Source organism: Aptenodytes patagonicus, chromosome 3 (assembly GCF_965638725.1).
Source record: "Aptenodytes patagonicus chromosome 3, bAptPat1.pri.cur, whole genome shotgun sequence".
Lineage (NCBI taxonomy): Eukaryota > Metazoa > Chordata > Aves > Sphenisciformes > Spheniscidae > Aptenodytes > Aptenodytes patagonicus.
This window is the reverse complement of record NC_134951.1, coordinates 130,150,801-130,164,832: the sequence shown is the minus strand read 5'-3', so window position 1 is coordinate 130,164,832 and position 14,032 is coordinate 130,150,801. Positions and strand designations below refer to the sequence as shown.

Sequence of the window (14,032 nt, the reverse complement as noted above, 5' to 3'; positions counted from 1 at the left end):
TGCCAAACTAAATTCAAGTAAAAATATCCTTCTTGTAGTTGAAGCTATACAGATAAAAAGTAAGCAACCAGGTATTTTGGACAAGAATGTCTGGAAGCTTCTTACAAATACCAGTATTTTTAGAAATAAACTGCAGAAGAAGCACAGGTAGAACAAGCTTTGCTTGTTCTTGCTAAGAAAGAACTGAACTGGTGAACTTGGAAATGCTGTTTGGATACTGAAAAGCACTACTGGGTAGACAGAGCAAACAGGATTTCAGCTGGGAATTACTCACCCTAATGAGGGCGAGTAAGGATGGCCATACAAGGCCTTGATGGTTAAAAAAAAAACCAAACAAAAAAACTAAGTTTACAAAAGATACATATTTCATACTGCTATACTGAATGTTGCTGCCAATTGTTCAGATGTATTTTTTTTATATCAGATCTAAGCTTGAAAGCAAATACTCCTTTTTTTCCCAGAGTTTTGTCCCACAGCTCGTTTAGGCATAGATTGGCTTCCGCTGGGTAAATGAGCCACTACACATAGTCAGGGAGGAATGGAGGTAAACCCAAGAAAACATTTTACTTTGCCTTACTGAAGATGAGAGGAAGAGAACAAGAATAACTGGAAATACCGCAAAATTAGTAAGAGAGCTGTAAATAGGAGGGCACACAGGAGTTTCTCAAAGGTGCAAGGGAAACTGAGATTGAACCACTTCATTGATTAATGAAGGAGAGAAGCAAGTCTGAGCAGTGTGGGATAGGGCTGGTATGGAAACAGTAAACATGCACTCTTAGTAACACATTAATAAGTGTTACTCTAACACATTAATAAGTTTTTATTTCTCTTAAGATGCAGCTCTGCGATAATGGGCACCACTGTACTCTACACGGGAAAGGATGAATACCCTGGATACCCTATTCCCACGCTGCAGGGAAGTGCACACACATGGTATGCCCCAAGGACTTAGCTCATCACTTAAAGCAAAGAGCTCGGAGGTCCTCTTCGAGGACCTCAATTACTCCTATGATTCAACTCCTCAAGCCTTAGAATTCAGAGACCAAGTTTCCGGATTTCTGATCTGGGCAGGCTGCAATGAACCTGGATTCTGCTGATGACAAGACAGCCTTGCATGTGGAGAACACAGCTATGCTGCTACATACTAAAACATAAATTTTAAGAGTATTCTTAAAAAAAAAAATTCCAAAAAGATAAAAGCATCCTCTGCTACGTTTATTCTGATTTTTTCTAAATATATTGCATTGAAAGTGCTGCATCTCCTGGGTATTCTTTAAATTTTGTACATCATCTGCCACTGGTTCACATTCTGAAGACTATAACATTCTAAAATGCACGTATTACTCCATTAGATTGAAGTATATAGATTTTTTTTTTTTTTTAATGTAACTTAAGATACTCTAGCATTCCCAGGGAAATCCCCTGTACCAAGTGATCAATTCATTTTCTTTACCGCTGTGTATGCCTACTGAGAAAAACTGAAATAAGAGTAATCATAGGCTGGGTAACAGATTTTTCAGTACAGATATTATTTACATTATTACGCAATATATTATGGCATATGTCATCTACTGCTTCTAACAGCACCAATACCACCATTCCTTAAAACAACACACTTTTTCTTAATTGAAAGAAAAATCTCACCTAAACGGGTGGCCTTCATCAGACTTTTGGATTGCCTGGATAACTCCCTTGTATATCCTAAAGCTGATCGTCACAGAAAGCAGGGCCAAGGCAATGTAAGCTGTCACGCTCACGATGCTGAACACTGTTAATGAAAGCAGCAGGAACAAGCTGGCACCAAACACCACTCCTGTCTTCTTAATGTCTCGCCAGTAAAGGAGGTCAACAACTAAAATTTAAAAAAGGTAAGAAATTAGAACAAGATACCTTTTGCATCCATACAAAAACAGTAAAACGTGATTCATTTGACTGCTGAGAGTCATCAAGAATGGAACTCGCTATCTCACCATATGACCAGAGCTGAAATTACAACTAGAAATAGGTTATTTTAGCACTGATTTTGCATTGGACTTCCCATTATTGGGATTATTGTTATTAGGATTACCTCAAATGTAATTGCTAAAATTTAAGAACAATTCTGCCCTTAAGCAATGTCAGAATTAATCTCTTCAACTACCGTGCTGTATTCTGCACCAGAACCACAGCAGTTTGTGCTTCATTTCTTTTTTTTTTTTTGTGGATTTTGTGGAGGTCACTCACTAAAGAGATTGATTCGGATTCCCTGTTAGAACAAATGACAAGACACTAACAGATCTCTCAACCGTTATACCTTTGCAAATCTGGTAGAGGCAAAGGCACTGCTCAAGACTCATCAACAGTTCATTTTGTTTCCTTTTGACTGAAGACATTCCCATGGGAGTTTATAATGTTGATTATGGGTGACAGACTGAGTCATCAAGAGGGAAATCTCACTGAAATGTCAATCGAGGCTAACTCTGCTGTGCAACAATGCAAAATACTTCATTTGTAAGCCAAGTTTATTTTTTCCTTAAGTGACCCTCATAAGAGAACACAATATTATGCCATTTTTAGCATCACTGTTTAGAGTAAACTACACCCTTGGACAAGTCATAGGTAATGGCCTAGTACATCCATTGCAGATTTGTTTTGAGGTGCAGTCGCAGCCAGTTGATTACCTTACTGAACTCACGAAATCTACAAACATCATTCTCCATTGCCGAGTACAGAACTGGGCAGGGGCATCTAGTCTAGTTTTATACTTCATCGTGAGATACACAATAAAACTCATTCTTCATGATTTCTACTTCCACAGCTGATTAGATTCTCACAAGAACAAATTCCTCTTCTGCATCAAAACTGCTTGTTAATAGCAATAACATAAGAATTTGTAGATACAGAACTCAAATTATAGAAAAACTATTACAACACAAGCTTAGCAATCCTATCTCATCCTAACCATCACCGAAGTTAATTGTAAAATAGCATGTCACAATTCAGAACAGATTCTTACTCTGAATTACTATAAAAGAAAATTAAAAAATAAAATTTGACTATCATTTCTTACAGGATGAAAATGTGGTAATGCACCAACATGAAATACTTAGTAGCCTCTGTAGGCCAAAGTCTGCAAAATCCCCTTGTAGGTACAACACAAAAACGCCACTGGGGCTACGATGCAATTTCCCAGTGTTTCAGAAGCTGAAGTCCTTTCCTAATTATTTCTGTAGGGAAACGGTACTGAGCAGCAGGTGCTGGAAAGATGAGAACCCTGGTCAGAAACTTAAAGCCGCCATTTTCATAATGCAAAATATTTTATCCAAATATTTAATTCACGTTTCAGCAGAAATTTCCTGAAGCTGTACAGACAGAATCAGGTTACAGTGGCATGAACACCTTAAATTTGTCATAAACCAAAACTGCTGTGGAAATAAACAGCCTCACCCCTCCACCACCACGCAATCCCACTCCTTTCCTCTGCATGGCCACACACAGAACCAGCCTGGTTTTCTGTATGCTGCTGACAACTACTGCACCAGAAAAATAAAATAAAAACTAAGCAGCCAGCCAGATCAGATTCTGGATGTGGTTCACCATGTGACTCCACAAACATATGGGGTGAGAGATAGAGCAGCCAACCCAAGGAGGTGACACTCCTGCTCTCAGAACAGCACCAATGCAAAGTCCTCGTCAAACTGCAGCCCAACCTTGTAAAAATCAAACAAACAAAAAAATCAAGTCATCGTAGAATTCCTTTTGTATGTGCTATAATCCCTAAATTTAACAACATTTTCTTTGGTTTCTTTGGCATTGCTTCTAATCACAAACGTGTTTATTAGTGTCTCTACACCTTACGTTAAGCGAGTTTAGCATGTAAAAGGAGCTTACAAATGAAATTGTGAGCTTGACCTAAAAATCATCGTAAACTGTAAACCTAAATTGAGCTGCAAGTATCCATAACACCTGGGTGAGATTTTCAAAACCAGTCTTGCCAAAAAATGTTGGTGGATTTTGTGCTCCTAAGTCATGCAAGAAATCTTTGAAAAAACTCATTTCTTTCTGAGTATTTGTTTCAAATACTGAAACTATATTTATTTTTAAATGCTGCAATTTGAGCATCCATACATTCAAATTTGAGCGCTGCTCCCATATCATGTGACACACTAAGTATGAGCCCTACTCCTCTCCATTTGCAGACAGCGTTAGTTCTGTAAATGAGATACTCAAACCCAGTTATAAGGAATGCAAGGACAGCAATTCATCTGTATGACAATTTCCAAAACACGAGAAACAAAGGTAAATTGCTGGAATTAAAGCATACCACAAATGCCACATGGCCTCTAGCGACCCATCTTCAAGTCTTTTGTTCTCGGAAATCAGTAAGAAAAATCCCCAAGCTAGGACCTCCCAGACCAGAGTTAAGATGCACATGAAGCATTTTTCCTCGCTCTGCCTCCACTCCATTTGGAGAACTACCGTATCAGCCTCAGCTTAACGACTTACGTATCTTGTTTCATTGTAAATTCCTCAAAGGGAAAGTCAGTGTTGTAAGTCACTGCAAAACTGATCTGTAATTTTCAGTAGTACAGGATGAAATTGATTTATACTCTCCAACTGATCAGAAACAGGTATTTGTATTTCTTTCTAAAGTAAAAGATTAAAAGCATTACTAGAAGCAGCTTTCTGGCTTTAACTTATACACAAGATACTCACAGCAGATTAAAAAAAAAAAAAACCAGGAAAACGAAAACACCAACCAATTCTCAGGAACAGCCCTGCCAAGCAGTATCTTTCCTCATGGAAACCGTTTTAAGCTTTATTTTATACAATATGAACTATAATCATGCATTTAATGCAAGTATTCCAGGCCTATTCTAAAGCAAGAACAGCTGCCTACATTTGGTAAGCATGAACTGTCACTTGACACGTCTAAAAATAGTACTGCTAGCATCCGTGCCTTACATGCAGAACTCATCCAATTACATTTTGCTTTTAAAGCAAGTGCCGTGATAGGTTTATCACTGTATTTTTATTTTTTTTTGGAAGGCTTTTCTTTCTTTCATGGACATTTAACTTAAAACTGAACAATTCGTGTTGTTTTTTGATGACAAAAGCAAGTGGTTTAATATATTTAACCTGATAATCCTCTTTTTAAATAAAACTGAACCAAGTAACCCTTTTTTTTTTTTTTTTTTTTTTCCTTCTCCTTCCAGAAAGAGAAATTAAAAGCCTGGAGATCTACAAGCGAGTTTAATTCACATCTATTAAAGAAAACCAAGAAAAAGGGACTAACCCATTTTGGCATCCATCTTGAGTGTGCCCGCATGCACCCAGGTCTTGCACAGCTGACTACCCGGAGCCTTTTCACTTCCTGCTAGGGCATTCGGAGGTCGGCAGAGAGACGCAACTGCCTGCCGCCTCGCTGCCAGCCAGCGCGAAATCTGGCCGGCCCCCGCCAATGGCTGCCTCTGCCCTAAGTCCTCAGAATGCAGCTGCGGAGCGAAGAGATTCCCGCTCACAATGAACAACCACTCTCTATCCAGTGTTCAGAAACAAACAAAAAACGGGTTTCAGCGCCAAAGAAAGGCTGTTTGTCTAAAAGGAGAAGAAAGGTTAAAAAAAACGCAAACAAGTGTGCGATTTACAAACCCTGTATGAACAGCAGCCATTACACTGGAACCTTTCTGTAATCTGAAAGGTAAGCAGAAATTCTTTATATTCTTCGAGTAATAGTAAAAATAGTGTAGAAGCACAATTAAGAGCCTTTTCTCGATCAATTTAAGAACAGCCAGCATTGTACTAACACAGAAATTTAACAGAAGTATTGAGAATGGGCAGCTTTCAAATGCATCTGAAGCGCACGGCGACAACTGTCACCACAGCACCAAACAGGCTGCTATGAAGAAAATTAATTCTAGACCAGCAAAAACCAGGACACGACCACAAACAAGCAAAAAGCTGTTAATTTCTGTTTAGAGAGGCATTTTCCAGTTACGCTAAATAAACTTCATATTTACACGACAGTGATCTTCAGGGCTTCCACTGATCTTTTGTGCAGAGTATCGAGCAGTCAAGATCTGACCCTGCAGTTTCACTTTCAAAGCCTGGTCGAGCCCGGTCTGGGGCAGCCCTAGCTGGAGATAGACCAACTCCAAGGAGGAGCCACCAACCTATCAAGCGGTCAAAGTCTGCCAAGCACCAAGACCATTAGTAGACTGGGGTCTGACATTTTCAAGGTCTCCTACATCAGAATGACCATTGAAAATCATGGTTGACATCCCAAACAGAAGCAGTTACAGACCGGGCCACAGAATTCAAGCCTCCTTTTACCCTGACCAGATGTGCTGGAAGCCAGTTTGGTCCTTGACTGCCTTGTTGCAAGTCAGTAACAACAAAACAATCCCAGGCTGGTAAAACGGGGTGGTTATAGCATGACTGCATGCGGTGCCAAGCACGTGGAGCTGACTTCAACCAACAGAGCCTTCCCTGTCCTAGGGACAGACATTACAAAGGAGTGGCACGTCCAGTGGGACTGACAGGCTTGTCTAACTGGACCCCGAAGGTCAGAAAACAAGTCTGCATCACATGCGTTTCAGACTTGGCACATCTGCCCCACAGTCCCGAGCAAGAAAAAGTGATACAGATTTTACAAAGTACATGCTAGAATGAAACCGAAGTCCGACACTACCAGGTTGTCCCCAAAAAATGCAAATACTATCTAACAATTATTAATGAGCCAAAGCAGTATTTTTCTTTCATTTCTACCTAATCATATACCCATGCATGTGTGCACAATGTACAAACTGGGAAAACCATTCCAAAGCCCCGATTACTCACGATAAAAATTTAAAAAGCTCAAGGGCTGCACAAGCCTATGCAACCTTTTCCACCATTTAACTAATCTGAACCAGAATTCAGGTAGATTTTCAGCACGTTAATAAAAAGAAAAAATAATCCTGGGATAGCCTGGGAGTATAGCTGTGGTGTTCATCCTACCATTAGCATCATTCAGCCATTAAAACCTGACAATTCATTGAATAATTAAAAGTTAAATAAATAAATGTTAAGACTCTTCAGTGTCAATTACTCCACGGCAGCCTGTCTTTAAAAGCGCTAAAAATAAAAGTCATGCCATCCCCAGGGTAAACCTATTTCATCTTGCCTATCTAGATGATCAATACCGCAGGTATTAATCAATAGCACAGGTTACACCACTTTCACTATGCTGGCTCCTCAACTACTATGACTGTAGCACAAGAAACACGCAGACCAAAACTAAGTTTAGGATTATATTAATTAGAAAGTAGTGCTTTAGTTGAAAAGTCTAACTATGAACCATACGTCTGGCTCTTCTCTGGTTTTAGAGTTGATCGTTATATTTTTTTAAGGTTATTTTTTAGCATGGAAAGAAGCATGTTGCAATATTTGCTTCTATATTTATTTTGGGGCAAAATGAATAGTGTCATCAGTCCCTGAACTTTACCCATCATTTTCTATGCCACTGGAGCCTGACCTAATGAAGGAAGAACACACGAAACAAGGCATCTTCATCTTGTTATAAACAAATGCTATCAGAAACCACACCAAACCAGGCTTCAAGAACAGTTGCAAAAGGAGAGGAACCAGACTCTTCTGCTTCCCCAGAAAACCTTCTTCTTGCTCTGCTTCCGTGTTCTTTTAGACTCTATCTCTACAAGTTAAATTATAATTAAACCTCAAGGCAGTAGGGACTTCCTTGGAGGGAGAAATAGGCACTAAACCAGCTTCCTCCACCTAAGGGGATGCCACTACATAAAAACAAAGAAGGGGGGGGGGGGGAGAGGAATTTAAAACCCTGCTTGAAACAGTTATACCAGCACAAAATATGCACGTAGGATGGGTTCAGGTTTGCTTTGTTCATTTGAGGCCAGTTCCATTACACGCTAGCCAGGTCTACATTTTGCAAAGAAGCCAAGTGCACAGACCCCACATTACTGGCCTCCGTGCAGCTGTAACAGCATGGCTTGCACTAGTCAGTGTATGTCCCCCAAGTGTGCCATACAGGCGTGCTCATGATTGGCAATTCATTAATTCTAAACCCAGAAAGACTCCATTATTCTCAAGGCCTCAAATTCTAGGCTCAGAAATGTCTGCTTTCAGTTGCAGTGACGGACAGACCACCACCAACCCTACTCATCAGGTTGTAAAAGAAAACCTGAAAATTGGGCCTGAATAACCAAAGGTAACTTGTCTTTCAATTTTTACAAAAACCTTCTGACCTCACCCCTTTTTTTTTCTTTTTTCCTTTTTTTCTTTTTTTCTTTTTTTTTTTCCTTTTTTTTTTCTTTTTTTTTTCCTTTTTTTTTTTCCTTTTTTTTTTCCCCAACCCCAAGAATTTCGTATGGAGTGCTGAACATTTAAACTAGTTACACATCAAGAACATATTACTAAACACTGCGGAGTATTTTTTCCTAATATTTGACAGCACCTTAATGAAAGATTAGAACTTTTAGAAACTTGTTTTGCAGGGGCAAAGTTTTTTCCCCTGCAGGGTTTTTTGCTACACATTTAGGTTCTGGATAGAGCATTCTGTGGATTCTAGACAGCTGGCAATTTTGTCCAAGTGGGAAAACACATAGATTTTGAACAATAGTTATTAAAAAAAGAGGAAAACTTCATTAAGTACAAGTACCAACCATGATAGGGCCCTTTAAGAAGATATTTAAGTATCCAGAGATGATTAAAATTTTTTCGGAGCTTGTCTTGTTGATAAAGTTTGCAGATTACATATTCAAATAAGGCTTCAACTCTTACACACCAAGCACTAATATAATGATCCACAGAGATTTACACTGGTGATCTCCCATTGGTGGTTACAGGAACAAAGGTCAGAACCACACTAATTTAAGGTTAGCTACTTATTTACCTAAAGCAATTTGGTATTATGGCTGTAAATTCTGAAAAATCAGACACAGTTTTACCTAGAATCCAACAGAATTATGAAAAATCCAAAGCAAATGGGATTAAGGGTAGACTCCAAACACACTATGCCAAACAGAAAACAACCACTACCCTGCCGTAGTCTGCATGAGATTTCTCCTCATAAAATTATTAAACTACATGAACTGCAGACACTACATTCTTTCGAGTTAATGGTTCGTATTGTTAAATTATTAATAATCTAGGAATTTCAAAGGAACATCAACTAAATTCAGACTATGCCAGTATTTGTGCAGTGCATACCAAAGCAAGCTGTTCTTTAAAATGCTCTGTAGGACTGAAAAAGATCTGCCATGTCACACAAGCTATTTCACCTACATAAATAATTTATTCTTCTGCATTGCTCATATTTACCCATTTTAACCTACAGCTTTTACAATTTTGCATACAGTACAAGCAGATCTTACATCTTCAGATACATTTCACAATCAAATACATGCTACAAACACCATTTCCTAAAAACAACCCGCAGCATCTTTAGCTTTAAAAAAAAAAAAAAAAAAAAGGAAAAAAAGGTGAAAGAACAAATACCCTTATCCTTCCAACTGCTCGGCTGACTGTCCATCTCTCCACAAACGATCTACCCTCCAGCTGTGATTATCAATTATGCATACCAAGAGGACAGCTGCAAGAGAAGAAATCTACAGCCCAGGATGAGAAACATGGGCTTCCCCAGCAGCGTCTGCAGTCTGCTGCTGCACTGGTGCTGCAGGAGGCCGGTCAGCTGACAGCGCGGGGTGTGGAGCACGACTGACGCAGTGCGAGCTGTAACCAGGCTGCTAACGCTCCGCCACCAAGACTAAAATGCAATCCCCGACTGGTGCAGCCATTTGCTTCCTACTGCTTGCCAGCAGAACCGAAAAGACGCAAGGCAGAGAAAGAAATCACCGGCACGAAGAGAGCCAGCTTCTCCCTGCAGAGCAGCGCCGGTGCATTGGAAACGCCAGTGCAGCAAGGCTCAGGGCAGGCTAACAAAAGCTGAACCACCCTAAGCGGCTTTTCACAACGGCGTGGAGCTAAAAGTAGTCACCAGACAGGCTTTAAACAGATTGCTTTTCAAACAATGGTTAAAACACGTTTATAAATCTCCTAGATATACGCCTTCCCCTCATTTTTTCAAACAAATGTCTGACTGTCTAGAAAACTAACAGAGACATCTTTGTAACACCCCTCTCCCTTCAAAAAAAAGGTCGAAGGAAAACGGAGTAGGACCCTTTCTGTGCCTGTAACAAAAGCAAGAGGCTCCTGAAGATCACAAGAAGTCTTTTTGCTGGTGTCTTTAGTCCTTATGAACTGCTCAGACATATTTATTCATCTTAACGGAGGTTTGAGAAGAACAGTTCTCTCGCCCTCTACCTAATTCCTACAACCAAACACCTTCCCTTTTTTAGTTTACATCAGCATCCTATGTTGTCAGCTGCAGACCTGACAATTACATGCTCCCTCCATTTAAATAAAAACAAGCACCTGAAAGTTTACACTACTAACATACAGAAAATAACATAGAGGAAGTATTGTACAGACGTGAGATGAGCATGAACTAGAAACTCAAATCTGAAAGAGAAGAGCTGTGAGAATGATGTTGTCATTCTGTGTTCCACCCCTGCTGAAAAAAATACGACTACTTTTCTACTTCGGAGTCTCTTAATATCTGGGGCTGACAATAAAAACCTTCCCTGCATTGCTCCAAAACCTCTTAAAAATTTGATACACCATTTTCTAAAGAACCAGAAAAGGACATTTGCACATTTCCACAAAAATACTAGACTGGCTGGGATGGAGATTCTGATTCAGTCCTTAGAGAGTGTTACTTTTCATTAAAACAGACAATGTTACATCGAGAAAGATTACCACAAAGTTACCTGAAAGCCCTGTTTATTGCTTCAATTGCTACATAAATTTAAGGCCTCCTTTGACAGCAAGACCAGTTACTTGTAGTTTTTACTTATACAAAGTACTTATACAAAGTATACATGCATTTCATTCACAATTTCACCAGGTAAATCAAAACGCGTACTATAGGAGAGAAGTGGGAAGTACGTATTCAAAGACCATAGTGCAAGAAAATTTGAAAAGTTGCACTATACAAAAAAAGTACAAAACATGTCTGAAAATTGGCCTCTGTCCTTGAGCTGAAACTCTTAAGACCAACTGGAAGCCACCAAAATCTGTAATTCTCCCCCCTCATTTGTTTGGATAATTGCATTGTCGCTAAATTAGTCAAAAACTTGATGTTTTCAGGAAGTTCTTCCCACTAATTCTCAAATTTCTGGAGATACACAATTAAAGCCTCCTCATTTCTTCTTCATATTCTTTATATTACATACTTAAAATAGTACATTTATGCAATACATTCCTAAACAGACATTTTTGTTGTAGCCACACACGCAGCTACAGCAAATCGGCAGCAGCCAGAATATGGACAAACACGCAGCCCAGCCGTGAGAACGGCTGCGTTACCAGTCCCTATCCTCCCATCTCCAGTGAGCCACTAACTCCCTCCACACTGTTCCTCCCTGCCCTCAAGATCCTCCTCTTTGCATACTCAATGTTCACACTTACCACTCCACGCAAACGATACCTAAAATGAAGTCTGCATCCCTCTGTACTCCCATCTCTTATTTCAGGCAAGATACACCCATGTTACCCTATTCTACGTATAAACTGAGTACCAGCACTGTCAACAAACTTCTGCCTAAGCTTTATTGTTTCATTAGGGAAATTGCATACCTGTTTCTACACCAATGTTTAAACAAAAACCATCCAACTAACAGGCTACTTTCAAGATGGTATTATCAAGTCACCCAGACAACTAAAACAGACACAATCGATTCTAAACATGTTCTTCTACTGAACGCACCGACGTTCAGAGGGGCTGCATGCTTGCAGGGTGAGTACTTTACTCGCTACACAGTCGTTAAATCTCCCTGAGCAGATGGACTGACAACAGCATTTTTGTACTGATGAGCGTTCCTGACTTCCCACAGGACAGCATTTTGGATGACTACCCAATTCTGCTCTTGCCCAAAGCCTCACTCAATGCTGGCCACCTATCTGTGCTTCTGGGAAAGCTGATAACTTACCGCAAACGCTCCATTTTCTCCATAATTCTGCCACTCTGCAAGTAACTTCCCAAAGGCCTTGCTCTGTTAGCGGCCTTAGCTATACAAGCCTTTGCCTCTCAACGGGGGTGACATGAGAGCTCTAATGAAACACAGCAGGTCTAGGTCTTTCCTTCAGAAAAATTTCACTCAAGGTCGTTCAGGGTTTTTTTTCCTCATTCCTCCCACTCCTCTGCAAATTCTCCACCCTGGAACGTGGGTCTGCATTTATTATTATTTACCTGGTAGCATAAAAGAAGACCTGAACAATCAAAGAATCTAAGAATACAATCTGATTAAATTGAGATTTTAGGTTGAAATAAATTATATTTTACAAATAATCTGCTCCTGAAAGAAACTCCAGAGGCATTCCAAGGTATTTTTTCCCCCCAGTGAGAAACAACAAACCAAACCAAACACTTTCCATCTGCTGAATGGCTCTATTTAACTAACTACAAACACAGAAATTAACAGAAACAAACCAAATGGGTACAGCACTGGTGTGAGGCGGCATTTCTAACTTCTTTTAAGCTTCACATAACTGTAATGACCTGGTTTGCTGTTACAGAATCACAGGAAGTATTTTATTTCTGCCCCCGTGATTCGGGAGTAAAAAGGAAAGCTTCATCATTACTACCACTCAGCCACCCTCTCAAAGCACATTTCCCACTTGGACTTCACCTTTGAATTTGCCCCCTCAAGAAAGTCTGGGAAATGCAAGATATTAGTGATTAGCTGCAATTCTGTAATTCAATAACAGAGTGCCCTGGAGCATATACGAAAACAAGAGATCTGTAAACCTGTAAGATTTAATCTGAAATGAATGTCTACAGAGCCTGATGTTCAAAAACACCATGAAACAAGGGCGTCCTGTGAAACTGCCTTGACAGTAAGGACCTCAGCACCATTTTCAATTATTATTGTAATGCTCGACATGAATATACTGAGAGATTTAAACTGCCAATGTGGTTACATTTTGGTACACAACTTTCTGTCACGGTCAGAGGTTTAGATTTTGGGGGGTTCTACAATATACTTTGATTTTGTAGTTCAATAATATAAAATCCTCCACACCCCACCGATCAAAAAAAGGTTTATGGAAAGCATGGTTTTCTAGCCTATTTGGGAGCATTAACAATCTCTACCCAAAAGCGAATAAGGGGTTATCAGTGAAGAAAGTCTGTACAGCAGAAGGGCTAAGATACATACTACGTCTATTTAGTTTTTAACTCTAAGAATATTAAACCAATTCCTAGAGTTCAGATTTCCTCAAAACCTGGGATGCAGTCCTCTGAAAGGCACAGTGTGCTGGTGTTATGGTTCATTTATGAACACTAGATGGCATCAAAGCCCTTTTTTATGAGCACACCCCAAAACATGACTTCCCCTGGTCGTCCCCCCCACCGCATGATGTGCACGCACCTGGGCCGCGCAAGCCCAGGCAGATGCTGGAGCTGCACTGGCTGTGGCACAGGTCAGCAGGACCTGAACCATCAGGAAACATCCACTCTGAAGTCACTACTTAATACACAGTGTTTTTATGGAGATCAGAAATATGTGTTTTGAAGGCTGGTGAGTGTGAGAGTGAAGCAGCAGGATTATCTGCTAGGAAGCCAAATAGAGCATGTACTGAGAAATGGAAGAAAACAAACAAAAAAAAAGGATCACTTTATCCAAGTCAGTAGGAATTGCTGGTGTTGCAGGGGGGTATTTGCTGTTGAAATTGTTATAAATAGGAGCTCCTTACAAGGAGAGGGGTTTCTTTACAGTTAACTACAGTTCTGAATTTGTTTTGGTTTGGGATTTTTTTTGTTTTGTTTGTTTTTCACATCTGTGCAGCTATGAAGTACAAGGTCCCTGTGGTCTGATATCATTACAAAACAAAACAGGTTACCCAAGGGTCTGCCAGACAGCATTAAACAAACCCCGTTCTACCCACGAGGCTGTTCAAAGCTTTACATTTGCTTTAT

General features: G+C 39.9%; 1 protein-coding gene across 4 annotated transcripts in view; it reads right to left on the bottom strand.

The window, feature by feature from the left end:
• The window catches only part of RTN4 (reticulon 4), a 48,318-nt gene that overhangs the window by 10,837 nt on the left and 23,449 nt on the right, over positions 1 to 14,032 (bottom strand). For 2 of the 4 annotated variants that reach the window (XM_076335202.1, XM_076335201.1), the window contains one exon: positions 1,645 to 1,852. In XM_076335202.1, the coding sequence (XP_076191317.1) occupies positions 1,645 to 1,852 (208 nt within the window). Of the gene's footprint in view, positions 1 to 1,644; positions 1,853 to 5,275; positions 5,518 to 5,631; positions 5,667 to 9,492; positions 9,691 to 14,032 lie in introns of those variants that run through there. The other 2 variants (XM_076335203.1, XM_076335204.1) reach the window with 2 other exon arrangements.